This window comes from Fomitopsis serialis (assembly GCF_022376445.1).
Source record: "Fomitopsis serialis strain Sig1Antser10 chromosome Unknown B0H18scaffold_157, whole genome shotgun sequence".
Taxonomy (NCBI): Eukaryota; Fungi; Basidiomycota; class Agaricomycetes; order Polyporales; family Fomitopsidaceae; genus Fomitopsis; species Fomitopsis serialis.
In genome coordinates, this window is record NW_025955117.1 from 70,314 (window position 1) to 93,015 (window position 22,702).

Below are 22,702 nucleotides of genomic sequence, written 5' to 3' on the forward strand. Positions count from 1 at the left end.
ACGGCAAAGTGCTCGATCTCGTGCACCCCTCGCTGTACCCCGTCGTCTACGGGCGTACCGCAGCACGCGGCGCTCAGGAGCCCCTCCTACCCCGCGCAACGAATGTCATCCCTATGTTCAGGTCAGAGCGGTTCCAATGGCTGCCTTCGGAGTTTCATGTCGAGGAGGATGGCACTGTCCGCTTGGTCTCACCATACATCAACACATACACCCAGACGATCACAAGGCACTCACGGACATCATCCCGAAAGTGATGGAGAAGGCCGTGCTGATGTATGAGCGGGTATTGTCTGACCTTGCGAGGGAGACGCAAGTCCCCACGCGCCTGGACCTCCAGGGGCACAAGTTCCCGCAGTGCGTCTGGCCAGATGAAGTACGTCATGCGTGCTTTCTTGACATGTCCAACATAAGCTCACTCCACCAGTACGAACCCGGCCCAGATGAGGAGACTTACAGTGGCTACATGACGGAACACACCCGGCTGCAGGCGGAGGACCGCAAACGATGGGAAGCGGACGAAGAGAAGTTTTACGAAGACAGCCGCAAAGCCTTCCTGGACACTCACTCCAGCGTAGACGGTTGGCGAGCCCCGCCATACCCCGATTACCAGGAGGTCGACCATTACGGACGATTCGAGCAAGAGTACCTGGATGCAGCGGCGGACACCAGTGGCCGGATAGCAAGCCCAGCTATAGCGGCGGCCTTGACGGCGTGAAGAAGACTGTGAACTTACGGGGAAGACGCTCCAAGTGATTGTGAAGCTCGCTAACATTGTCCTAACACCTGAGAAGCCTGTATACGGAGGCGGGACATGGCACGTCGAAGGCAAGTCGCGCCATCGAACAATTCAATTGCATATCAGTGTGGAACTGACCTGACTCCGTGCAATGCAGGAATGGACAACGAGGCGATAGTATCGACATTCATCTATGTGAGTCATTACGACTCTATGGATTCCCTTCACACTCACGATGCATCCAGTACTATGATACGGAAAACATCACAGAGTCGACTCCTTCCGCAACGCCGTGAACGAGCCGCGTTACCACGAGCAAAACGACATCTACTGTATGCGTCATCTCTACGGGATCATACAGTAAGCTGTCTGGTATGCCACCCGAAACACTGCTAAATTTGAATTCGCTGTCTAGTTTCGAGCAGTGCGTACAAGTCGTCGGGCAAGTCACCACCAAGCAGGATCGGTGCATCGCCTTCCCGAACCTCTATCAGCACCTTGTCTCGCCGTTCCGCCTCATTGACCCAACCAAGCCGGGGCATCGCAAGATCCTCGTCTTCTTCCTCGTCGACCCGAACATCACCATTCCGTCTGCGACAACGGTGGGTCCGCAGCAGGAGGCGTGGATTCGCCGCGCAGCGGAGAGCAAGGATCTGTGGCGGAGGCTCCCAGTCGAGTTGCATGAGATGATCTGGGAGCGGCTCGATCCGATGACGGAGGAACAGGCGAAGAAATACCGGGAGGAGCTGATGAAGGAGCGGACACTGAACGTCCAGACTGTTGAAGAACAGCGGTTCGGGCGCTCGTTCAACCTCTGGTGCGTAGGCTTCGTGGTCAGCTGCAGTGCGTAGGCTGACGTGCTGATGCCGTGTCCCTAGTGAACACTGAGGAGCTCGAATGTAACGGACGAGGTGCAGAAACTGTGTAGTTCGATGCGAGGACTCGGAGGGGTTTGGAATCGGTCGCGGCTGCACAATCCTTTGCAATGCTCCCTCATCTGTCTAATCCAATACATCTGATCCGAGTGCTCAAACTAGACAGCCTCGCTGCAAATATTATAGGACGCAGGATCTGAGCCCTACAATCGGTTTGTGAGATTCTGCTCCGCAATGATCATGCAGACATTGAACATGGCACGATCGCAGCGGACGACCGACCGACTTATAGCGTCTGTCAACTTCGTAGTCAGGTTGTATCTTGTCAAATGTCTTCTGCTTTCGCCGCTCGAGTTCGTCAGTGAATCATGTATGTTAGCATGCTGTTGATAGGTGTGTGCACCTGACAAGTGTTGAGCCAGAACGGTTAGCTGCAAACAGTCCACTGTCCGACGACCCGAGAAAGTTGTATTGAGAATCGCCACCGTCTGGACGACCTTGTCTATAACCGGTACAAAATAGATTTCGTGAACGCCGCGCGGAACCGTACAGCGGTCGAGCTCAGCACCATTAGTGGCTCCGACGAGATAACCCATATGCCTGAAGCAACCGGGATGACGACGGCAGCCACCATGCCGGCCGTCCGCCCACACCACCCTTCCACCGACCCAACACGTCCCTCGCCCACGTATTCCACAGCACCCTCACGCCCTCTGCCGCGTGCGTCGCGACGACGGCCGTGAGTGCGAAGTACCCAAGACCCGCGCGCCACGGCCACGCATGGAGCGCGTACTTGACGTATTCGTAGTCGAGCTCTGCGGGCGAAAGCGCGAGAACGGGCGCCGCGGCGTCGGCGGGGTGCACGCGGTGCGTGAGGAAGTGGCCGAGGACGAGCAGGCCAGCAGCGTACCCGGTGAGGCTGAGTGCGCTCGTGGGGCGGCGCGCGGGCCGGGGTGCGAGGAACCGCTTGGACAGGCTCGAGAGCGGGTGGACGAGGAGCGGGAGGAGGACGAGGTATTTCTCGCCGAGGGGCGTTTGGTAGTATTCTCGGCCGAGGAGCTGCAGGAGGGTGTGGGTTAGCAGGCTGCTTGCAAAGTAGGTGTCATCATCAAAGGGTGTTATGTTGGATGCGACTCTGGGCCGTGGACATTTGTACAGTTCACAGCGTTGGCCCGAGTGCAGCCGGGCCGAAAGGTATCAGACATTGGACGGGTCACGATACTTGGCCGACGTCGCAGGATCAAGGAATCCGTGGAGAACCGACGCTAGGTGCGACCTCGACATAGCAATACAAGCATGAATGATTGCTTGATAGCCCTGTAGAGCGTCGGAAGACGCACTAGACGAGGTCGATCTAACTTCAAAAGCAGACTGCGGTGGTGCATCTAATCAATTCAAACGAGCTGCCAATCGCATGGCCGTCACGACGGACCTGAAGCATTCAGCATTCCACCACAGCTGTCGTATCTCAAGGCACCGACTGAATCGATAATTGAATATGATTCTAGTCTGTCGCTACCTGACAGGTCCCAGGCTGTCCGATGGCAGGAGCGTAGACCGCGCTACCGTCGCCTGTTGCTATCCAGCGTTGACGATGCAGAGGCCCTAAGTGAGACGCATCGCGATAAGTAGGCCTTTACAACGTCGATTGTATGAGCACCCAGATTGTATTCAATGCTGATGCGGACGCGATCGCTCGCCCCGCCAGAAACCTTCCATATCGTGACATTGCGACGGCGGGCATATGGTGCCTCGAGGGCCCATTTCAGGGAGCTCTCGCGCATTGAATGGACCGCGTGTATTTAGCGTTTTGACACGTACCATCACCTGCGAGGACAGCGACGTGCCGCCCAGGCTCGCTAGGGCGGGCGCCGTCAGATGAATTAGCACAAAGGTGGTAATGAACGGAGTCGAGCCATGAGAGACCCGGGTGAGGACAGACAGAGCTGCACGGCGCCAAGTGGGAGGTGTTGAGGGCGAACCTGAGTCGTCGGGGAGAGCAGACATGAACGCGGTTGGTATGCGCGGGACCGGATACTGTATCAAGTTAGACTGTGCGTACCAATCCCGATCCCGATTAGGAACGGGACGAAGCCTTTGGTAAACAGCACCAATCACCTTCTGTGGCGTGAGACTCCGCATCTCCTTCACATGTGGCCTCGATCAGAGTTACGCGTTCGTCGCGATATGAGCTCAAGCTGTCGGAGAAGACCTTCGACACTGAAAATTCTCATTTGTTAGTATTGTGGACAGTTACATGCAGGCATCGCACCTAGCAGTGCATCCTTCACGGCGTCCTTTGGGTGAGTCGAGTTTCTGATACCCATAGTCACTATAATGATGCACACTACACGGTACAGCATGATACACTCCACGGTCGTGGCACAAATTGTGCACCTAGGGACTCCGTATGACAGAACATAACTTCGATGGACAGGTCGGCAACGGCGCGAATGGCCGCATTCCTACCATGGTGTTTGGGCGAGATGAGTCGAGTCACAACGTACGTCTACTATGACACGATACTCAATTGCAGTACTACACCGTGTCCAGTCAGTACAGGCGTCCATCTTGGACCTCTTCTTGATATCCTGACTGTAAGGAGTTGACGAGGGCCGCTAAGTAACACTCCATGGGTGATTTTCAAGAAGCCGGCTCTGTCCACGCGTCAGTCTTCTCATCCAAAACGCGGTCATTCTGACTGCAGCACGGTCACCGCAATGATGCGGCGGTGCGCAGGCGATGCACGGTTATCGTGGCTGTCTCCAGACGAGCCGTACAGTTCTTGGAACCGGAAGCCTGATTATCAGTGTTGCCGTGGGCGCAAATCTGGTGTACGTCTGCATTTCGGTACGTAATCTCGTGGCCAGTGCCAGTCGTGATGGGCTTACACTATGATACAATGATATATAGTCTCAGCGTGTCCGATGCTTGTGCTGAGCGTATTCCCCCTGTATCTGATCGCTTCCATCCTGCCTTGCTGTAGGTCTACAAAGATCTTCTCATTCGTACAACCGCTTTGACCATGGCCTCAAGCGACAACGACGGACCCACTGCTAACCAGACGACCAAGCGATACATGCACCCGTTCACAGAAAACCAGAGTGGGATTACTACACCATGGAGGACGATGACCCTACAGACAAGGACACGCCGCGTACGCTCATCGAGCTGCGCATGTGCGCCTGAGCGCGGCCATTCGCGAGAAGCCAGAATGGTGGGTGAAGTTCCGGGACGAGAACGTGCAGGCGAAGTGGAGAAACGAGATCAGGGAACAGCAGAAGGATCTGCGCCGCTGTCTGCAGCTCACGGACAACATGGTGCGTCTTACGGTTTACCGAGGTCGTTCAAGGAAGAAGGGGTGAAGACGATATCATAGATCAACTACATCATGGGCGAGCTCGAAGCTTATGCTGCGCTTCGAGACCCAGAGACAGGCATCGAGGTCGGTCGACATAAACTCGCTATACAGTGTCCCCCTGCTCATGTCCGATTGGCAGGCTGGTCCCTATGAGCGGATCTGGCAGTCTGATGAGCTCATTCCCGCCTCCCTCAAAGCCGACCTCGTCTCAGCGATCGCCCCGCTCGAATCCGTCCCTGACTCCGAGAAGGACTGGCATCCAGGATCCGACGGCAAAGTGCTCGATCTCGTGCACCCCTCGCTGTACCCTGTCGTCTACGGGCATACCACAGCTCACGGTGCTCAGGAGCCCCTGCAGCCCCGCGCAACGGATATCATCCCTATGTATAGGTCAGAGCGGTTCCAATGGCTACCTTCGGACTTTCGTGTCGAGGAGGATGGCTCCGTCTGCTTGGTCTCGCCCTACATTAACAATATCCACCCGGAAGATCACGAGGCGCTCACAGCGATGATCCCGAAAATGTTGGAGAAGGCCGTGCCAATGTTCGAGAGGGTGCTCTCCGACCTCGCGAGGGAGACACAGCTCCCTACACGCCTGGACCTCCAGGGGCACAAGTTCCCGCAGTGTGTCTGGCCAGGCGGTCCGGAAGTCAGTTCCTTCTACTTCATCAACCTCGACCATGCCCGCTAACCCTCATTTAGACCGAGCACAACTATGAATGGGATTTCGATGGTAGTTACTACGACGAGGCCGAGCGGCTTGTGAACGAGGACCGCAGACGGTGGGAAGCGGAGAAGGCCCAGTTCGTAGAGGAAGCGCACGCGGCATGGCTGGCCAATCGTTCCAGCGAGGACAGGCAGTGGCAGGAGCCACCGTTCCCGCCTTTTGTGCACGTCCCGTACTGTGATATGTGGCATGAAGAGTTTTTGGACAAAGCGCCAGTGGAGCACCGCTGGCCGGAGAGCAAGCCGAGCTATACGGATAGCCTGGACTGCGTGAAGAAGACGAAAGATCTGCGAGGGAGGACGCTGCAGGTGATCGTGAAGCTGGCGAATATTGTGCTAACGCCTGAGAAGCCTGAGTACGGAGGAGGCGCGTGGCACGTCGAGGGTAAGTCGGGTTGGCATGGCGTACCACATTCCCTGCTGATTCCTATGAAATACAGGGATGGACAACGAAGCGATCGTCTCCACGTTCATCTATGTGCGTGAGGATAGCTATAGCCCTGCGACATCCTGCATGTTGACTAACATCGCACCCAGTACTACGATGCAGAAAACCTCACCGAATCGACGCTGTCCTTCCGCAACGCCGTCAACGAGCCCCGCTATCACGGCCAATGCGACTATTACTGCATGCGCGGTCTCTACGATATGTCAGCGTACGTCTTCCAGCCCGCCTCCCTCCACAGCCGGCTAACAAGCCCCTCTCCAGAGACCAGTTGTGCGCACAAAACGTCGGCTACGTCACCACCAAGCAGGACAGATGCATCGCGTTCCCGAACCTATACCAGCACCTCGTCTCGCCGTTCCGCCTCGCCGACCCCACGAAGCCGGGGCATCGCAAGATCCTCGTGTTCTTCCTCGTCGACCCGAACATCACCATCCCGTCCGCGTCGACGGTGGCTCCTCAGCAAGAGCGGAGGATCCGCCGCGCAGCGGAGGGGTCAGAACTGTGGTGGCGGCTTCCGAATGAGGTGCACGAGATGATCTGGGAGTGGTTGGACCCGATTACGGAGACCCAGGCGAGGAAGTATCGGGAGGAGCTGATGAAGGAACGATCGCAGACCGAGAAGGCGTGGGGCAGGGACAGGTTCGCACTGTTCTTCAACCTGTGGTGCGTGGGCTTCTATCTTCAGCGATATGGATGCGCCGCCCTTCTGACTTCGTTGTTGTGCTTGTCTTCAGTGAACACTGATGCGTGAGGTGTTTGCCGAGATGGTGGAGTCTGCAGCCTTGTCTGCAGCCGGTCAGAACTGTCATACTCGGAGGGGGAGAGCGCGAGGACTGGGGTAGCGGCGTCCGCGGGGTGCACGCGGTGCTTAAGGAAGTGGGCAAGGACGAGCAGGCTGGTGGTGTATCCGGTGAGGCTGAGGCCGCCACGACGGACCTGAAGCATTCAGCATTCCACTACAGCTGTCGTAACTCAAGGCACCGACCGAATCGACACAGTACTTGAATCTGATTCTGGTCTGGCGCTACATACCTGACGAGTCGCAGACTCCGCAGACCGCGTTACCGTCGTCTGTTGCTGTCCAGTGGAGAGGACCTAAGTGAGGGTCAACGCATCACGATAAGTAGGCCGTTGAACATCATGTTGTATGAGCACCCAGGACTGTGTTCACTCTGATGCGTACGAGGTCGCTCTCCCTGTCAGAAACCTTCAACGCATTGTAACACTGCGACGGTGAGCTGAAGCATATGGCAGATGGTATTGAGCAGACAAACGGTACATGTGCCGCATACCGCCAAGGGCATTTGTGATAATTCGCCACAGTGCAGTGTTACTCCTTTAAATTGCCGTATATATTCAAGTAGACTTTGTGAACGCTGCACGGAATCGTACAGCGGTCGAGTTCAGCACCATTAGCGGCTCAGATAAAATACCTCACACGCCCGAAGCAACCGGGGCGACTACCACCGCGCCCTCTGCCGCGTACGCTGCGACAGCGACATGTCGCCCAGGCTCGCTAAGGCAGGCGCCATCAGGGTGAGTCAGTACTCTAAGGTGGTTATGGGGGAATGGAGTCGAGCCATGAGAGAGTCGGGTAAGGACAGACAGAGCTACACGCCGCCAAGTGTGAGGTGTTGAGGGCGAGCGTGAGTCGTCGGAGAGACTAGACATGAACACAGTTGGTACTACCTGTACTTACTTACCGTCAATGACCGATAGGAATGCTCGCGCGCGGGAAGCAGTCCGATATTCCCGGAATTGGGAAGATGATGGTGATCAAATGATGATAACTTGCACATTTCTAAAATAACCGCCACAAGCAAACAAGTCGTCCGGAAATCCTGTTGATGGTATACATTCGTAGTCTCTTGGGGAGGTGTTGTAGTATATGTCAGATGTTGAGGTACTGTGTGCAGTTGGTTGGTTGGGAGGACGAGGCCTCGGGGACCGCTCAAGCGCTCAACGGCTCAACGGGGGCACGTGCAGTCGCGGGGCCAACGCACAGTGGAACCGAAGAGTCGGCCCCTGCGACGTTCCGTCCGCTCGTCTGCGACCATTCGCCAAGCTCGCCCGAGTCGCCGTCGGCGGACACGTCTCCCAGCTTCAGAACGTCGCATGCATAGATCTGGAAGGTCTGTGACGGGACAACGGGGGCTGCGCGAATGACTGGACATGTCCGCGGAATCCGTCGGACACAACTATATACTTGGTTTCCTCGCTTACTGCAGCTATTCATGGCCTGAACCTTGCGTCCTTCCTCCATGTCCCACTGCCACCGTGCCCTCCAGCACAACGACGTCCTGCATGAGGTCTTCACCTGGCTCACGCCCCCACTCCTCCGCGGCGACCTCTCGCCCGAGGAGGAAGAGATCAGACACAACGCGAGACATGACCTCACCAACATCGCCCGGGTGTGCAAGGCCTTCTCGGAGCACGCGCTCGATGCGCTCTGGAGGGAGCTCGACGACCTACTTCCCGTCATGCAACTCTTGACCGAGTCTCACGACTTTGACGGGGACGGCACAGCGGTGGGCGGACTTGCGGGGGGTCAGGACGTATCGGTGAGTAATCCCTTGGATCTCAGCACAAGTCCCACTCTCACACAGCACTTCGCCCAGCTTATCTCTGAGAACGAGTGGATGCGCTTCCGGCACTATGCCAGAAGAGTTCGCGTCATCCGCTCGTCTGGCTTCGGGACGTTCGAAGCGTCCATGCTGCTGCACCTCGCTCGCCGCAACGCAGACAAGGCCCTCTTCCCGCGTCTGCGGTGTCTGACGCATACGGTCAGATCGAATCTCGACACCGGCCTGCTGTCGCTAGTGACACCGACGCTCGAGGAGGCCAAGCTCGAGTTCTGCGGCGAGACTTGGTACGGACTCGACACGGAAGAGTCGCCCGCCATCGCACGCAAGCTGCGGGACTATGCCGTACAGTTCTGTCTGAGTACGGTATGTTCGAATGCGCCAGAGCTCCAGCAGCTCACCATCACCGGCCTGGGTCGCATCTCTTCGCTTTCCCCGCTCGTTGCGTGCAATCGCCTCCGGCGACTGCACGTCCATGACGTCGTGCTTAGTCCGCGATCGCTCCGCACCCTGGTCTCCCTGGATAGTCTGCACGAGCTGGACATGTCCTTCGAGCGCACAAACTGCGACCCGTCTGGTGCTGGCTTGGCTAGCCTGCAGAGGCTATCGCTCTCCGGACCGATGTGCCAAATGCCCACCATCCTCGACACCGTGTCGTCCACCCACGTCCGTGCAGTGCGCATCTCGGACGCCTCCAACAAAGCGACCTACCAAGAATGCACAGAGTGCATCCAGGCCATCTCCAAGTTCCCCCTCCTCGACTCGTTCCACCTCGCCGCCGACAACGTGTCCGTCGACGACGACGTCCCCACTAGCGTCCCGCTCACCGGGCTGCTCGCACCGCTCCTCCCGCAACGTCGCCTGCGCACGCTCTCCGTGAGCCGCTGGCAGCCCGGCGGGTTCATACTCGGCGACGACGACGTCGAGACGCTCGCCTCCGCCTGGCCCGACATCGTCTCGCTCGCCCTCGCCGTAAACCGCGCCGATGTCGTCCCCACCCTGCACTCGCTCGTCGTCCTCGCGCGCGCGTGTCCGGCCCTCCGCGCACTCGAGCTCCCCTCGATCACGATCGCCTCCGCGGAGCAGCTCCGCCTTCCTGTCGTGCCGCACCGCCTGCGCACCTTCGAGGTCGGCGACCCCGACCGGCGCATGGAAGACTTCGACGCGGCGGAGGTCGCGCAATGGCTGTTCGCGCTCTTCCCGCGGATCAGCATGCCCGGGGAGAGCGAGGACTATCCCGAGTTTTTGGCGAGGCTGCTGGGCGAGCTGCAACGTTTGCGGCGCGAGGCCCCGCCGTCGACCGACTCGGCCCGGGGTCTGAGGCAGGGGAGGGAAGCGCTGCTTCCCTTGAGTCGTGCCAGTGACGCCGTGGCCTGGACTCGCGATCGTACTCTCGCGATCTCAGTACATTTGTGCTTCTGTCCGGGATGGACAGAGTGTAATCGGGGACGGAGGCGCTTGAGTGCTTTGAGCGCGTGCCTGTGGGTCCGCGGGCGAGTCCCCGTTTTGTGCCTCTCGTTCTGTGGCGGATGCGCGGCGCAGATCATGTTCTTGCCCGGACCTGGACGTGCGCATTGGGCCACAGATACGCGAAAAGTGGCGGGCGCGCGGGATGCAGCGGAAAAGAGGTTCAATCTGCGCGGGGTCTCCTCCGACGTTTGGACGGCGTGATGACCGCTCGGCGTTGGCAGGGCTGCTTTGGCTTCGTGGATTGCCCGAGAATGGTCGCGGCTCAATTGAGCGCAAGTCTTGCTGTTATTGGGAATACAGTTCGTCTTGTGTCGCCCCTGGAATCCTCCATGGACGATGGCGTTTGGCAGCGGCACCATGGCCTTGCATACACATGCGCCTCTTGTGGGCTCAGCACCATCTGAGTGCTAGTCAAATCTACACGTCTTGGCGGACACCCCACGCATCAGTGTTCGCTAAAGGACAAGGGATGTCAGAAGGCCAATACATGCCACTGATGACAGAGGCCCACGCACCACAGGTTGAAGAACTGCCCGAACCTTGTTTTGTCGACCGCCCTCGCGGCCAGCGTTCGTTCGTTCGTCAGCTCCTCCCGATACTTCCTCGCCTGCCTTTCCGTAATCGGGTCCAGTAGCTCCCAGATCATCTTGTGTACTGCCTTCAGAAGCCTGCACCACAGCCAGCGGATCCACAGTTCCTGCTTAGGAGCCACTGTAGATGCGGACGGGATGGTGATCATGTTCGGGTCGACGAGGAAGAAGACTAGGATCTTGCGATGTCCCGGCTTCGTGGGAGGCGGAACGGCGAGACGACGTGCTGGTAGAGGTTCGGGAATGCGATGCATCGGTCTTGGTTGGTAGTGACGTTGCCGACGTTTTGCGCACACCTTTCGTTTCTTAGGAGGAGCTCGTCAGTTGGCTGTGGAGGGAGGTGGGCTGGAAGACGTACGCTGACATCCCGTAGAGGTGGCCCATGCAATAGTGTTCCCATTAGCCGTGATAGCGGGGCTCGCGGACGGCGTTGCGGAAGGACAGCGTTGATTCGGTGATGTTTTCTGTATCGTAGTACTGAGTGCAATGTTAGTCAACACACAGAATGCCGCAGGGCCGTAGATATCTTCGTGCACATAGGTGAACGTGGAGACGATAGCTTCGTTGTCCATCCCTGTTTTCGTATAGAAGGCTTCAGCAGCGAATGTGGTATACCGAGCATGCCCGACTTACCCTCGACGTGCCACGTCCCCCTCCGCACTCAGGCATCTCAGGTGTCAGAACGATATTCACCAACTACACGATCACCTGCAGTGTCCTCCCTCGCAAGTCTACCGTCTTCACGCAATCGAGACCATCCGCATAGCTCGGCTTGCTCTCCGGCCAGCGGTGCTCCGCCGGTGCGTTGTCCCAAAACTCTTCGTGCTAACTGGTACGGAACGTGCACAAAAGGCGGGAACGGCGGCTCCTGTCACTGCTCATCCTGCGATTCGTCGCGTGTGCTGCCTCCAGAACTTGAACTGAGCCTTCTCCGCTTCCCAGTGTCTGCGGTCCTCCGCCAAGGATTGCCGTGTATTCTAAAATAGCGTGAGTTTATCTCGGGGTCCATTGTGGGCTCAATCTAGATGAGCGTGAGCGGGCACAGTCGAGGATAATGAAGCAAAAGGAACTCACTTCCGGACCCAGACGCATTGCGGGAACTTGTGCCCCTGGAGGTCTAGCCGTGTGGGGAGCTGTGTCTCCCTCGCGAGGTCGGAGAGCATCCTCTCGAACATTTGCACGGCCTTCTCCAACACTTTCGGGATGATCGTTGTGAGCGCCTCATGATCTTCCGGGTGGATGCTGTTGACGTATGGCGAGACCAAGCGGACGGCGCCTCCTCGACATGAAACTCCGAAGGCAGCCATTGGAACCGCTCTGACCTGTACATAGGGATGATATCCGTTGCGCAGGGCTGGGGGGCTCCTGAGCGCCGCAAGCGGTGGTATGCTCGTAGACGATGGGGTACAGCGAGGGGTGCGCGAGATCGAGCGCTTTGCCGTCGGATCCTGGATGCCAGTCCTTCTCGGAGTCTGGGACAGACTCGAGCGGGGCGATTGCTGAGACGAGGTCTGCTTTGAGGGAGGCGGGAATGAGCTGATCAGACTTCCAAATCCGCTCATACGGACCAGCCTGTGAATGGAAATGAGAAAAGTGCATTGTATAATGGGATTATGGGGCCGACCTCGGTGCCTGTCTCTGGGTCACGAAGGGCAGCATAGGCCTCGACCTCACTCATGATGTACTTGATCTATGACGCTCCCTTCACCCGTCCTCGCGCGAATGACCTCCGAAATCAGACGTACCATGTTGTCCGTGAGCTGTATACTGCGACACAGATCCTTCTGCAGTTCCTTGACATCATTCTCCACTTCGCCTGCACGTTCTCGTCCCAGAATTTCACCCACCACTCCGGCTTCTCGCGGATGGCTGCGCTCAGAGCAGCTCAATGAGCGTACGCGGCGAGTCCTTGTCTGTGGGGTCGTTGTCCTCTGCCATGGCGTAGACAACCCACTCTAGGTTTTCTGTGAACGGGTGCATGTATCACCTGGGTGTGCTCAGCTGGTTAGCAGGGTCCGTTGCTGTCACTTGAGGGCGGGATTGAGGCGGTGTATGGAATGGAGAAATCCTGTGTGGACCTACGGCAAGGCAGCATGCAAGCGATCAAAGGCGGAAGGCGAAACACTGAGCACAAGCATCGAACACGCTGAGGATATATAAGTTAAGCCCCAGGCCTGGCACTGGCTGGCACGAGATCACGTACCGAACTGCAAACTGCAGACCTATATACACCAGATTTTCGCCCACGGTAGCAATGATTATCAGGCTTCCGTTTGCAGGAAGTGTATGGCGAAATCCACGATAACCGTGCATCGCCGGCGGCGCACCGTGACCGCCGCATGATTGCGGTGCAGTCAGGATGACTGTGGTTCAACTGTGGTTGGAAGATAAGACATTCGCGTAGGCAAAGCCACACATGCACTGGTGTCGCGACTGTTAACGTACGCTTTATGAGGGTGTATGGTTCTCATCATCTCCTATCGTTACTTACACTGCATGAAGAAAGGGTAGACGTTTGTACTGACGTACGAGACACGGTGTTGTCTTGCAATCGAATATCAGCCATAGTGCACGTCGTGATTCGTCGTTGTAGTGATTAGGTTCGACCCATCTCATCTACACGACGCTATATCAATGCTACATCCAACCGTTCAGCCGGGTACCGTGGCAGGGATGCGGCAAGTCGTGCTACCATTGAGCGGCCCATCGTACTCTACTATGTTCTGTCAGGACGGAGTGCATTCAAGTGAGTCCCGGGGTGGACTGTTTGCGTCACGATCGCGCAGTGTACTGTCATTATAGCGACTATATAATAGTATGGGTATCAGAAGCTGTATTCACCCAATCCACGCCGTTGGAAATGCAATACCTGATGTGATGTCTGTATGTGACTGCTTCTAATGTGGGGTAGAATTCTGGGACAAAGGTCTTTTTCGTGCTTGAGCTCATTTGATTGGGTCCTCGGCCATGTTTGAGGGGTAACTCGGGGTTGGCACACGCGGCGGCGACGGAGCATGTAGGTAAGTAACTTGATTGGCGCTGTTTGCCAAAGGCTTCGTCCCTTAGCGCCTGAGTATACTGTACCATTTCGACCTCAAGTTCAGTCACAGGTCGCACCCCCCTCTGAACTAGGGTTTTAGTTCAATGTCACAGGTCACAAGCCGTTCCGGGGAGCACTTTTTCTATCCTTCTCGGCGCTTCCGGCGCCCTACGGGCGCCAAATTACCGTTTATGGTAATTGTCACAGTTCACAGGGCCCTATGAACTAGGTATTTCGTTAGTTCATTGGTCACAGGTCACACCCCGTGAACTAGAGGTCGAAACGGTACAGTAGTTCCTGATCGGGCAATGATCGAGATCGAGACTGGCAACCGTTAAGGACGGCGGCCCGTCCGCTCTGCGTCCGCTACCGTGACTTTCCTCCACTCCAAGTACTTAGGGACATGCTTATGTTCCTCTGAGTCTGTGCCAGAATAGGTGCTGGCGTTTCCCACCAGCCTCATGCCCTCAGCCGTGACTGGGTCACAGGATTGGGAGGGATGATGGGTTCTCGCAATCATCGCGATGCTGGCTGGGGATAGTCCGCGGGGTGCGTGCTTGCGTGGAAGCTCAGCAGAGTACTACAGGTCATGCACGGCGGCTTTGGTCAGGTTTACATATGGAACCGCCCAGCCGTCCGAGACGCGCAGCTCTTCCTTTCCATTCAAGTTCACCCTGCTTCACCCCCTCTTATCTCGTCTGGACGAGCTGCCCTGCCTTGGGTCGCCTCCGACGAGAGCTAGTGTGTCCACTGCATCCGGCCGTCAACCTCACCATCCTACATCGCTCCTGCCTATTCGACCATCCAGCTGCGCGGGCGCCGTGCAACAGGCGAACCATCAGAAGCTGTCCAGCTTGTGGACTGTCCAAGACTACCCCTCATACTTATCGGTCCCGGCGCGAGGTCCTCTTCTCTATATCAACACATCCTCGCCAACGCCATGTCGGGCTACGGCCATGGGAGCCCACAACAGAACGGCGGCCGTAGGATGTTCAGCTGCAAGCCCTGCCGCATGCTCAAGATCAAATGCGATAGGTGCGTCGTTACGCCAGATTTTCTTCGCCGCCCTCACTCATCGAGTCATCGCTTTGCAGGAAGCAGCCCTGCACGCCGTGTCAGGTGGCATGTTCGTCAATCTTGCCTGCTGATGTTTCATATTGAAGCTGACGACACGTCGGACCATTTGCAGATACAGCGAAATATTGCCTATACAAGGGTGACAAGGGATATGACGGCGACGGCGTCGATCCGCCTAAGCGATCACTTCAAGATTATGCACGCAGCGAAGCATGCCAGAACCTCGTTCAGTCACTAGTGAAGGCTGATGCGTCCCTTGCGGAATTCGGCGCTACGACTGGTGAGATACAGGGCACCTTGAAGGTCCTACAGGCGGCGATGTCTACGGAGCAAGGTATCCGGGCCGTGAAAAACTGCGCAGAGGGTCATCACGAAATGATTGTGAATCTCCTGGATGCGGTGAGTGACTCTTAAGGTGTCTCTGTGCAATTCACAAATATCCTATAAATTTACGCCGCTTGTGATCCACACAGGTATTGGAACGAGTTTCTCCCCAGTCCCGCCAATACACCACGGTATTCCATGCACTTCGCAAATTGTGTGCACAGCATGGCCACGTCCCGGATTCATTGATCCTGCCAAGGGGTTCGGTTGTTCTGAGTCCGTCGACGTTTGACGAGACAGGCAGACCCGAGCCACATGCAAGTGGTGGGTTTGCAGACATCTACATGGGACAGTGGAAGGGGCAGGTTGTCGGGATCAAGGCTATGAAAACTTCCAGCCGTGACTCCGTTCAGTTATTGAAGGTACGTCTGGTGTCTATGTTGTGCCAGGACGACTGCCCTCAGACAACTCATCGTCATTCCCAGAGAATTGCCAAGGAGGCGACGATCTGGAGGCGTCTTGCACATCCGAATATCACACCCTTTTATGGAGTCGATACTGAACACTTCAAGGTCAGTATGGTATGTAAATGGATGTCGCACGGGCATATCATCGACTTTTTGGGCGAATATCCAGAAGAGAGCCGCCCGCGTTTGGTGAATTTTATCTACAACCCCAATATTTACCGCTCTGCATCGCTGATTATGTCATGTGATTGTGATCAGCTCCTGGATGTTGCCCGTGGACTCGCATACCTTCATTCAGACAGTGTTGGCATTATCCATGGAGACCTCAAAGGTGTACGTATTATATCATATCAGCATATGTGCACTCATCAGAGAGAAGGCAAACATCCTGATAGACGAGCACAACTCTGCTTGTCTTACGGATTTTGGGGTCTCTACTATCGTATACGAAACCTCTACTACACTCAATACGGTCACTCAGCCATGCGACTTCCACTCCACGCTTCGCTATATGGCTCCGGAGATCCACGACCCCGAACGATTTCTTGGGGAAGAAGTTGCGAAACCATCTAGAGAGAGCGATGTATACACATACTCCATGGTGATGTGGGAGGTACGTTGTAACATATCATGCTACCATCTGGTCGGTTTAATATAGAGCCAAGTAGATATTCACGGGAGAAATGCCGTACCAGAGCAGTTGGCACGACGGGGCCATTATAAACAAGATCGTCAATGGTGCACGACCTCAGCGTCCGCCCGACGCTGCGCGTCTTGGGCTATCTGACACCATCTGGTGTATCATGGGGAAGTGCTGGAACGGAGTTCCTTCCACAAGACCATCCATACTGGAGGTGATCTCCGACTTGGAACATGAGTGGAGCTCGTGGTTCCGCTCACACAGACCCACGGATGCAGAGAAGGAGGCGGGGGCAGCAACTACCGGGTCTCAGGCGATGCAAAACACGTCTGGTATGTTCTTGGGCCCTACCAGCAATGTGTTCGCCGTGAACCAGGTATGTCATGAGGTCTCTGTGGTCTGCAGTTTGCTTAGGGTATCTCTACTTGCTGTAGTTCGTCGGCGGGCGACCTTCACAGGGCCTTCCGGGCTTTTTGTCGAACCATGTCCCCGTTCTCGACGTGCGTCACCATGACGCAGATATTGTCGCCCAGCTCCCGGACCACAACACCGTGGAGTACCTCATCAACCATTATTTCGAATGCTGCAACTGGATCTACCGCTTCGTCCATGAACCAACCATTCGCGATGCGTGGTGGCGGTTCAGAAACGGCCAGTCTATGACCCGCGTCGAGCTCGCCACTGTTTGTGTCGTTATCGCCATCGCTATCCAATATCTCCCTCTGAGTCGTCACAAACTCTTCTCCGCCCTCCGCGGCAGTGCAATCGAATTGGGAAACACTTGCTTTAAGTTGTCCCGCGATCTTCTCGAGCGTCACCGCGAGATCACGCCGACACACACGCTCGAGTTTGTCGAGCTCCTTTTGGCGCAGACCACTATCTCATTGTCTTCGAGACGCGCCTTGAGGAGGTCTGCATTATGTGCGGCGAGCTGCTCACTATCGCTACCGCTATGGGCCTGCACTGCGATCCTCAGAACGTCTTGCCGGTCGAGCTGGCTGAACGTCGCCGCTGGGCGTGGTGGAACCTTATACTCATCGAGCGCTGGCAGGCCTTCTGTCTTGGCCGGCTTAACCACAACGGCTCTGATCACTTTGACGTCCAGCTGCCTGCGGAGAATCCGAACCCCTTCGGCTCGGACAGGCTCTTTCTGCCGCACTTCGCCCTCTTCAAGCTCATGCACATCTCCGCAGCGACCTTGGACGAGGCGACGGCGAAACTCCAGGTCACCTGGTCGGTCCTGCAGCAGAAGGATAAGCTGTTGACTGACTGGTTCGCCGAGCTCCCTCATGAAATGCTCCAGGAAGGTCAAGAATTGATCGACGGCCTCGCCAGCCTACACCCAGTTGTTCGCCGTCCCGCTGTCCAGGGCACGATCTTGCGCTTCATGTACAACTCCCTCCGCTTCACGCTCCACCGTCCCTGGATCCTCTTGCCGACGAGCTTGGATGTCGCGAGACAATGCGCATCGGAGCTGCTCCGTTTGATGGCGAAGGTGAAGGCCTCGCACACGCCGGCCCACTTCATGTGTGGCCCCTTCCAAACGGAAGTGGCCGCAACGTTTCTCTCCCAGCGAAGTTCATCATAAGATGTCAGCCGACTTGAACGTAACATCCATTGGCTGCTATTTCGGCGCGCGTCCGCGCCTACTGTGGCTATGGCGGGTCATAGCTTGCGCTGTCGCTGTCGCTGGGATCTACAGTGGCTCTGGGAGCCTACTATATTGGCTATGTAGCCGCGAGTGGATGCAATGGCCCCGGAATACTTTTTCTGACTCTGCCATCTGGGACAACAATGTAAGATATAACTCATCGCAGTCACTCATTGTATGTACACATCACTAGGAGATACAACACGAGACACTATCGCTCCGCTCCTGTGGAACAACGGATTCATGAGAGTCGGAGAGTAGACTCATTCGTGCCAGTGGTCATGTCGCTTGCAGTAGACCATCTCAAGATGCGGCTTTCATGGTATGCGACAGAAAATCACCGTGTCTGATTCGCAGGACGACTCCAGTCACTGGTGCTTGCTTGGGTGTCAGTGACATCCGTTGAACCCAAAGGTACGAGAAATCCCGCATAGCAGCGGAGTATATGTTCCTATCGAACGCAGTCTCGGCGAAGATGGCATTTAGGAGAGCATCGCCGCATCGAGCACGTCTTGGCTCACTCCGGCTCAAGAGCCATGAATGGAGAATATTACTTCCGAGTCAAGTTGGCGAGTTCTTCCTAAGTAGGTTCGGAACAGTCCTTGCTCGAGATCTGACTCATGCGCCACACGCCACCGTGACAGCAGGTACTCACTCGAATGCGTCGCTCGTCGCGTCTTCTTTTGCCAGAACGGATGCAGACTGAAGTACTGACTAGCGACTGCTGGAAAACATAGCCCCATCAGCCTCATGACCTCTTCAGATTAACGCGTTAACGGCGGCCGGCGCGATCCCCCCATTTACGCTCTGCGAGCTAAGTTGCCAAGCCAGGCCAACCAGGCATTAATGGATGCGACGGACTCGGGGACACCGTTTGGACCGCTGTTGCTCACAGTCCATGATGTGAGTGCACGTTCGTATTACTACATAGTCCTCTCTACTTCCATGCAAAGCTAGACAGGGGTGTTGCAGCTAACGCGCTGACGGCAGGCTATTTTTGAAGTCGTGCTGGTCTGTTCAGCTGGGTACATCCTGGCGCGAAAGGGCATCTTAGACAAACCAACACAAGGTCGGTCACTCCAGTGTCACTCTGACAAAGACCGATTTCGACGGCAGGCGCTGACGACCATATGCTTGCCAGCAAATCAATCGTGTCAACGTATCATTCTTCACGCCGGCGCTGTTGCTCTCCAAAGCAGTGTTCTTCCTCTCACCAAGTGAGCGCGGTACCTCGCAGACACAAGTGTGTTCTTCCAATACTCATCCTTTGACTACCGGCGAAACTGCGCGAGCTATGAATTATATCCATTTTATTCGCCCTAACGACCGTCGCTTCGATAACTTTCGCACAGTTCTTGGGATGGTTGCTCAGAGAAATCCAGAGGTACGTCCACTTGGCTCTACATCGCCGCTCATATCCCGAATGACTGACGGTTTCTATCTGCAATCCTTACATTTGATGCATGTGGCGTACAATTGACATCCTGCTTGTCATGGTGCCACAGGGCCTTCGCAACGGCCGCAGGAATGTTCATGAATTCAAACACGCTGCCCATAGCCCTCATGCAAAGCCTGGTGATTACCGTCCCAGAGATTTGAAGTGGGGCGCGGGCGATAGTGGCGAGGAGATGCTTGGCCGGGCGCTGACATATGTACCTCGACCTCCATCCGGGGCTTGGGATGATGGTATGTAATCTCCGTCCGCGCAGAAGCCGTGTTTCCTGTGCTGAGAGCCACGATTCTCTCGCAGGTCCGTTGGAGTTACGGGGTACGTCTTCTGTCCAAAGCGGATCCCGAAGTCGCCGGAGAAACTTCGTCGGAGCCTGTCCACAAGCCGGTCGCGGAGCCTGTGGAAACGGTCTACTCAGACTCTGCTGAGCCGCCGCCAGAAGGCGGCTCGGATGACACGCCGGTGGCCATAACCAATGACAGAGGCAGGACAGACTTCTTCCTCAAACTATGTGCCCCTGCAACGTTGACGAGCCCAATGCGTCACCCCGCGACGAGGAGTCCGACGACAATGCAGCCAATCTCCCGCTCGCCCGGCGCCTACGTCTTCGATATGGCAGTCGCACCGTCGACGCTTGGGCAATCGTCTTCGCGAACTGTGGAAGGTCTTCTGTGAACGCATGAAGATGCCATTTTGGGCAGCGCTGGCCGCCCTCGTGTTCGCGTGTATCTCCCCGCTCCAGCGGACACTCGCACATATTGAGTGCATCCGAGGCGCGCTGGACATGGCGGGCGATTGCTCGATCCCACTGACGCTCGTCGTGCAGGGCGCGTACTTTTACACGCCAGCCACCGTGGCGGTGACGGGCACGCGCGCCTGCCTGTTTGCAAGCCAGCGCCAACGCGCCTCGCGGGCTCAAATTCAGCGCGCACTTCCAGGACCCGGTCCTCTCGGAATTTCTTTTGATAAGGACTTACGGGGACGAAGGCGCTCTAGAGGAGAGACGGGGAACGGGGAACGACGGCCGGGAGGGAGCAAGATAGTCGGCATCGCGGTGCTGTCGCGATGGATCCTCGCGCCGGCCGTGCTGCTGCCGCTGTTCATGTAGGCGACGAAGGAGAACTGGCAGCCGGTCTTCGAAGAGTGAGTGTGGCTCGAGCTTATCTTATTATGGACGTTCGCCGCTAACCGCCGCCTTCTTCATAACCATCGTCCCACTTCTGTGGCCCCTGCCTGCTTCGCGCGATGCCCGCCGTGCGCTTCTTTATTCGCCGTGCCGTGCCGGTCCCCCTCCCAGCCCGGTCGTCGTCGTGCACCACGTCCTGCTGCTCACTTCGCCGTCCGCGCAGATAACGCAGACTGCCTCGGGTGGACGCGTTCGAGCGCCTGCTGAGCCGAACGGTGTTCTGGAGTTACTGCGTCGTGACGCCCTCAAGCATGATCGCGGTTGTGGTCGTAGGTTTGTTATTGACGAAGCTCTGATGCAGACGGGCCGCGACCTACACTTCAGTCCCATAGAGCCCCATGGCACCTCGCTGTCACAGCTGTGCCTTCCGCCAGGGCTGATGCTACGCAAAGGACGTGCATCGTGCCGCCGGGTGCATTGACATGGGAGATCCGCGTCTGGCGTTGGTGCCTCAGGCCTCATCGACATCGGTGAATCCCTGATGTGACCTCAAGAGTTGGATGCCCCCGCCATTGTTGTTGTGTGATCCGAATGAGGATCGGGTGAGCGAGACTCGTCTGGACTGTCGAGCGTGCTTTCTACGGCTCTGTGGATGTGTGGTGAGAGTTCGAACTGTGGTACGATGGGTGCGGTTATGGCTGGTGTTGTCAGTAATACTTCTGGGAGACTTGTAAATGAGAGTTGTCCACACCCGCGGTCATTTGCAGGCGATGCTGGTGTGGCCAGCTTCGAACTTGCACACATACAATGCCGGACTGGCAAGCGGCGGCAGCTGCAACGTGTGTCACTCGCGGAAGCCCGTAAGCGCCGTAAGCGCACCACGCGTTGCTCAGGCTTGCCACACCGATCAAGCGCCCGACTTAAGGCTTACGATGCACAATAGAGTTCGGCTGGAATGGCAATAACCCGGCCTCCTCCCTGCCCGGCCGTGCAGCGGAGGTGCGGCCGGTCGTTGAGGGTGCGGTATGAGTGGCTGCGGCAGGCGGCGGAGGCATATCGAGGCAGGGGTACTGTAACGGGATCGGGAGGATAAAGAGTTCTTGCAATCGCGATGTTGGCTGGGGACCGTCCGCGGGGAGCGTGCTTGGGTGCGCGGAAGCTTAATATAGTAGTCTAGGGAGGCTTTAGTCGGGCTTACAAATATACTATTAATCCCCAGTCGGCCCAGGCGCGCAGCTCTCTCACTTCCTCCCATCTCGTGTGGCGTCGTCCCCTACGAGAGCTGCCTCTGCCTCGAGTCACCTCACCTCGAGCTAGTGTGGCCACCGCATCCGGCCATTAACCTCGCCAGCGTACACCGCTCCTGCGTCTTCACCCACTAAGCTGTGCAGGCGCTGTGCAACAGGCGGACTAGAAGCCGCCCACTGTCTGTGACACCCCTCGTACTTCTCGGTCCCGGCGCGAAGTCCTCTTCTCTTTACCACTACATCCTCGCCAACGCCATGTCTGACGACGGCAACGGGAACTCACTACAGAACGGCGGCAGCAAGGCGGCCCAGCGCGCCCGTAGGGTGCTGAACTGCGGGCCCTGCCGCAAGAACAAGCTCAAGTGCGATAGGTGTGTCGCTGCGTCAGCTTCTCTTCGCCGCCCTCGCTTACCGATCCTCGCTCTGCAGGAAGCGACCCTGCTCGTCGTGTCAACTGCGAAGTTCGTCGTTCTCGCTCGCTGATGTCATGTTGAAGCTGACGACACGTGTCGAACCATTTGCAGAGCGAGACCGCTTGCCGCTACGAGGACGAAGGGTATGCGGCACGGCCAGTGGCGTTTCGTTGGACCTCAGGAGAGACCATGGATGTCTACGAGCCTGAACCGCCAGCGATCCTGAGTCGACCGGGCTGATAACGTGCCCGTCGAGCAATCGTGCCTAATTGGTGCGTTGTACTGATGCAAAGTAAGCACCGCATGCGATTCTGTCGTCCTGTCAGCTCATGTTGTTGCAGCATGAACACCGATCTATCAACGAGTCGCACAGGTTCGCACCAGCTGGAGGCGTTGGAGGCCAACTGAACAGGCATCAAGGCGCTTCTCATCCAGCGGTGGCTTCGCTGCGCGCAGCTACCCAGGAAAACCATCCGACA

General features: G+C 56.8%; 12 protein-coding genes across 12 annotated transcripts; 8 read left to right on the forward strand and 4 right to left on the reverse strand.

Annotated features, from left to right (window-relative positions):
* Positions 1-48: 48 nt before the first annotated feature.
* Positions 49-2,050, forward strand: B0H18DRAFT_1045148 (uncharacterized protein; the record flags this gene model as incomplete). Its single annotated transcript, XM_048030747.1, has 8 exons — positions 49-185; positions 227-373; positions 425-668; positions 721-861; positions 1,009-1,096; positions 1,152-1,553; positions 1,615-1,823; positions 1,882-2,050. Coding segments are annotated over exons 1-6 (1,094 nt in total), but the record flags the coding sequence as incomplete, so codon positions are not given.
* Positions 1,990-3,690, reverse strand: B0H18DRAFT_1045155 (uncharacterized protein). Its single transcript, XM_048030748.1, has 3 exons — positions 3,433-3,690; positions 2,265-2,670; positions 1,990-2,211 (listed from the first exon to the last, which is right to left on the reverse strand). The coding sequence occupies exons 1-3, from the start codon at positions 3,616-3,618 to the stop codon at positions 2,114-2,116; spliced, it is 690 nt and encodes a 229-aa protein (XP_047886595.1). The 5' UTR covers positions 3,619-3,690; the 3' UTR covers positions 1,990-2,113.
* A 946-nt stretch (positions 3,691-4,636) lies between these two features.
* Positions 4,637-7,241, forward strand: B0H18DRAFT_1097137 (uncharacterized protein; the record flags this gene model as incomplete). The annotated part of the gene is made up of 10 exons (XM_048032474.1): positions 4,637-4,715; positions 4,759-4,931; positions 4,991-5,056; positions 5,112-5,613; positions 5,895-6,083; positions 6,139-6,176; positions 6,236-6,354; positions 6,408-6,669; positions 6,691-6,809; positions 6,881-7,241. 10 exons carry the CDS (start codon positions 4,637-4,639, stop codon positions 6,888-6,890), a joined length of 1,557 nt encoding a protein of 518 aa, XP_047886596.1. The 3' UTR covers positions 6,891-7,241.
* A 701-nt stretch (positions 7,242-7,942) lies between these two features.
* On the forward strand, positions 7,943-10,535 carry B0H18DRAFT_126529 (uncharacterized protein). Its single transcript, XM_048036754.1, has 2 exons — positions 7,943-8,707; positions 8,765-10,535. Exons 1-2 carry the CDS (start codon positions 8,408-8,410, stop codon positions 10,397-10,399), a joined length of 1,935 nt encoding a protein of 644 aa, XP_047886597.1. The 5' UTR covers positions 7,943-8,407; the 3' UTR covers positions 10,400-10,535.
* A 108-nt stretch (positions 10,536-10,643) lies between these two features.
* B0H18DRAFT_1125513 (uncharacterized protein) lies at positions 10,644-11,042 on the reverse strand (the record flags this gene model as incomplete). The annotated part of the gene is made up of 2 exons (XM_048035033.1): positions 10,644-10,653; positions 10,714-11,042. 2 exons carry the CDS (start codon positions 11,040-11,042, stop codon positions 10,644-10,646), a joined length of 339 nt encoding a protein of 112 aa, XP_047886598.1.
* A 739-nt stretch (positions 11,043-11,781) lies between these two features.
* Positions 11,782-12,726, reverse strand: B0H18DRAFT_1125514 (uncharacterized protein; the record flags this gene model as incomplete). The annotated part of the gene is made up of 6 exons (XM_048035034.1): positions 11,782-11,809; positions 11,863-12,064; positions 12,111-12,360; positions 12,413-12,478; positions 12,534-12,604; positions 12,687-12,726. 6 exons carry the CDS (start codon positions 12,724-12,726, stop codon positions 11,782-11,784), a joined length of 657 nt encoding a protein of 218 aa, XP_047886599.1.
* On the reverse strand, positions 12,722-13,255 carry B0H18DRAFT_1045169 (uncharacterized protein). Its single transcript, XM_048030749.1, has 2 exons — positions 12,871-13,255; positions 12,722-12,815 (listed from the first exon to the last, which is right to left on the reverse strand). Exon 1 carries the CDS (start codon positions 13,099-13,101, stop codon positions 12,892-12,894), a length of 210 nt encoding a protein of 69 aa, XP_047886600.1. The 5' UTR covers positions 13,102-13,255; the 3' UTR covers positions 12,722-12,815; positions 12,871-12,891.
* Positions 13,256-14,558: 1,303 nt separating this feature from the next.
* On the forward strand, positions 14,559-15,516 carry B0H18DRAFT_126564 (uncharacterized protein). Its single transcript, XM_048036755.1, has 3 exons — positions 14,559-14,863; positions 14,923-14,954; positions 15,018-15,516. Exons 1-3 carry the CDS (start codon positions 14,769-14,771, stop codon positions 15,317-15,319), a joined length of 429 nt encoding a protein of 142 aa, XP_047886601.1. The 5' UTR covers positions 14,559-14,768; the 3' UTR covers positions 15,320-15,516.
* B0H18DRAFT_1045178 (uncharacterized protein) lies at positions 15,280-18,302 on the forward strand. Its single transcript, XM_048030750.1, has 6 exons — positions 15,280-15,651; positions 15,715-15,885; positions 15,955-16,309; positions 16,365-16,712; positions 16,771-17,187; positions 17,232-18,302. The coding sequence occupies exons 2-6, from the start codon at positions 15,776-15,778 to the stop codon at positions 17,922-17,924; spliced, it is 1,923 nt and encodes a 640-aa protein (XP_047886602.1). The 5' UTR covers positions 15,280-15,651; positions 15,715-15,775; the 3' UTR covers positions 17,925-18,302.
* An 87-nt stretch (positions 18,303-18,389) lies between these two features.
* Positions 18,390-18,827, forward strand: B0H18DRAFT_1045182 (uncharacterized protein). The gene is made up of 2 exons (XM_048030751.1): positions 18,390-18,571; positions 18,635-18,827. The coding sequence occupies exons 1-2, from the start codon at positions 18,433-18,435 to the stop codon at positions 18,691-18,693; spliced, it is 198 nt and encodes a 65-aa protein (XP_047886603.1). The 5' UTR covers positions 18,390-18,432; the 3' UTR covers positions 18,694-18,827.
* A 6-nt stretch (positions 18,828-18,833) lies between these two features.
* B0H18DRAFT_1087796 (uncharacterized protein) lies at positions 18,834-20,919 on the forward strand (the record flags this gene model as incomplete). The annotated part of the gene is given in 11 exon segments (XM_048032206.1): positions 18,834-18,890; positions 18,978-19,060; positions 19,493-19,571; positions 19,613-19,673; positions 19,697-19,785; positions 19,822-19,961; positions 20,014-20,290; positions 20,408-20,521; positions 20,546-20,580; positions 20,735-20,776; positions 20,796-20,919. 11 exon segments carry the CDS (start codon positions 18,834-18,836, stop codon positions 20,917-20,919), a joined length of 1,101 nt encoding a protein of 366 aa, XP_047886604.1.
* A 1,023-nt stretch (positions 20,920-21,942) lies between these two features.
* Positions 21,943-22,580, forward strand: B0H18DRAFT_126656 (uncharacterized protein). Its single transcript, XM_048036756.1, has 4 exons — positions 21,943-22,181; positions 22,240-22,271; positions 22,335-22,515; positions 22,565-22,580. Exons 1-3 carry the CDS (start codon positions 22,066-22,068, stop codon positions 22,430-22,432), a joined length of 246 nt encoding a protein of 81 aa, XP_047886605.1. The 5' UTR covers positions 21,943-22,065; the 3' UTR covers positions 22,433-22,515; positions 22,565-22,580.
* Positions 22,581-22,702: the final 122 nt, after the last annotated feature.

Coding starts and splice junctions, on each gene's coding strand:
- B0H18DRAFT_126529 (XM_048036754.1), top strand. CDS start 8,408: ATGTCCCACTGCCACCGTGCCCTCCAGCACAACGACGTCCTGCATGAG. Junction 8,708..8,764: donor CGGGGGGTCAGGACGTATCG/GTGAGTAATCCC, acceptor CACTTCGCCCAG/CTTATCTCTGAGAACGAGTG.
- B0H18DRAFT_126656 (XM_048036756.1), top strand. CDS start 22,066: ATGTCTGACGACGGCAACGGGAACTCACTACAGAACGGCGGCAGCAAG. Junction 22,182..22,239: donor AACAAGCTCAAGTGCGATAG/GTGTGTCGCTGC, acceptor CTCGCTCTGCAG/GAAGCGACCCTGCTCGTCGT. Junction 22,272..22,334: donor CTCGTCGTGTCAACTGCGAA/GTTCGTCGTTCT, acceptor AACCATTTGCAG/AGCGAGACCGCTTGCCGCTA.
- B0H18DRAFT_1045155 (XM_048030748.1), bottom strand. CDS start 3,618: ATGTCTGCTCTCCCCGACGACTCAGGTTCGCCCTCAACACCTCCCACT. Junction 2,671..3,432: donor CGCTGTCCTCGCAGGTGATG/GTACGTGTCAAA, acceptor ACCCTCCTGCAG/CTCCTCGGCCGAGAATACTA. Junction 2,212..2,264: donor GTTGGGTCGGTGGAAGGGTG/GTGTGGGCGGAC, acceptor CGGTTGCTTCAG/GCATATGGGTTATCTCGTCG.
- B0H18DRAFT_126564 (XM_048036755.1), top strand. CDS start 14,769: ATGTCGGGCTACGGCCATGGGAGCCCACAACAGAACGGCGGCCGTAGG. Junction 14,864..14,922: donor CTCAAGATCAAATGCGATAG/GTGCGTCGTTAC, acceptor ATCGCTTTGCAG/GAAGCAGCCCTGCACGCCGT. Junction 14,955..15,017: donor CACGCCGTGTCAGGTGGCAT/GTTCGTCAATCT, acceptor GACCATTTGCAG/ATACAGCGAAATATTGCCTA.
- B0H18DRAFT_1045182 (XM_048030751.1), top strand. CDS start 18,433: ATGTTCCTATCGAACGCAGTCTCGGCGAAGATGGCATTTAGGAGAGCA. Junction 18,572..18,634: donor AGTTGGCGAGTTCTTCCTAA/GTAGGTTCGGAA, acceptor CCGTGACAGCAG/GTACTCACTCGAATGCGTCG.
- B0H18DRAFT_1045178 (XM_048030750.1), top strand. CDS start 15,776: ATGGAGTCGATACTGAACACTTCAAGGTCAGTATGGTATGTAAATGGA. Junction 15,886..15,954: donor AAGAGAGCCGCCCGCGTTTG/GTGAATTTTATC, acceptor GATTGTGATCAG/CTCCTGGATGTTGCCCGTGG. Junction 16,310..16,364: donor ACTCCATGGTGATGTGGGAG/GTACGTTGTAAC, acceptor AGAGCCAAGTAG/ATATTCACGGGAGAAATGCC.
- B0H18DRAFT_1045169 (XM_048030749.1), bottom strand. CDS start 13,101: ATGCACGGTTATCGTGGATTTCGCCATACACTTCCTGCAAACGGAAGC.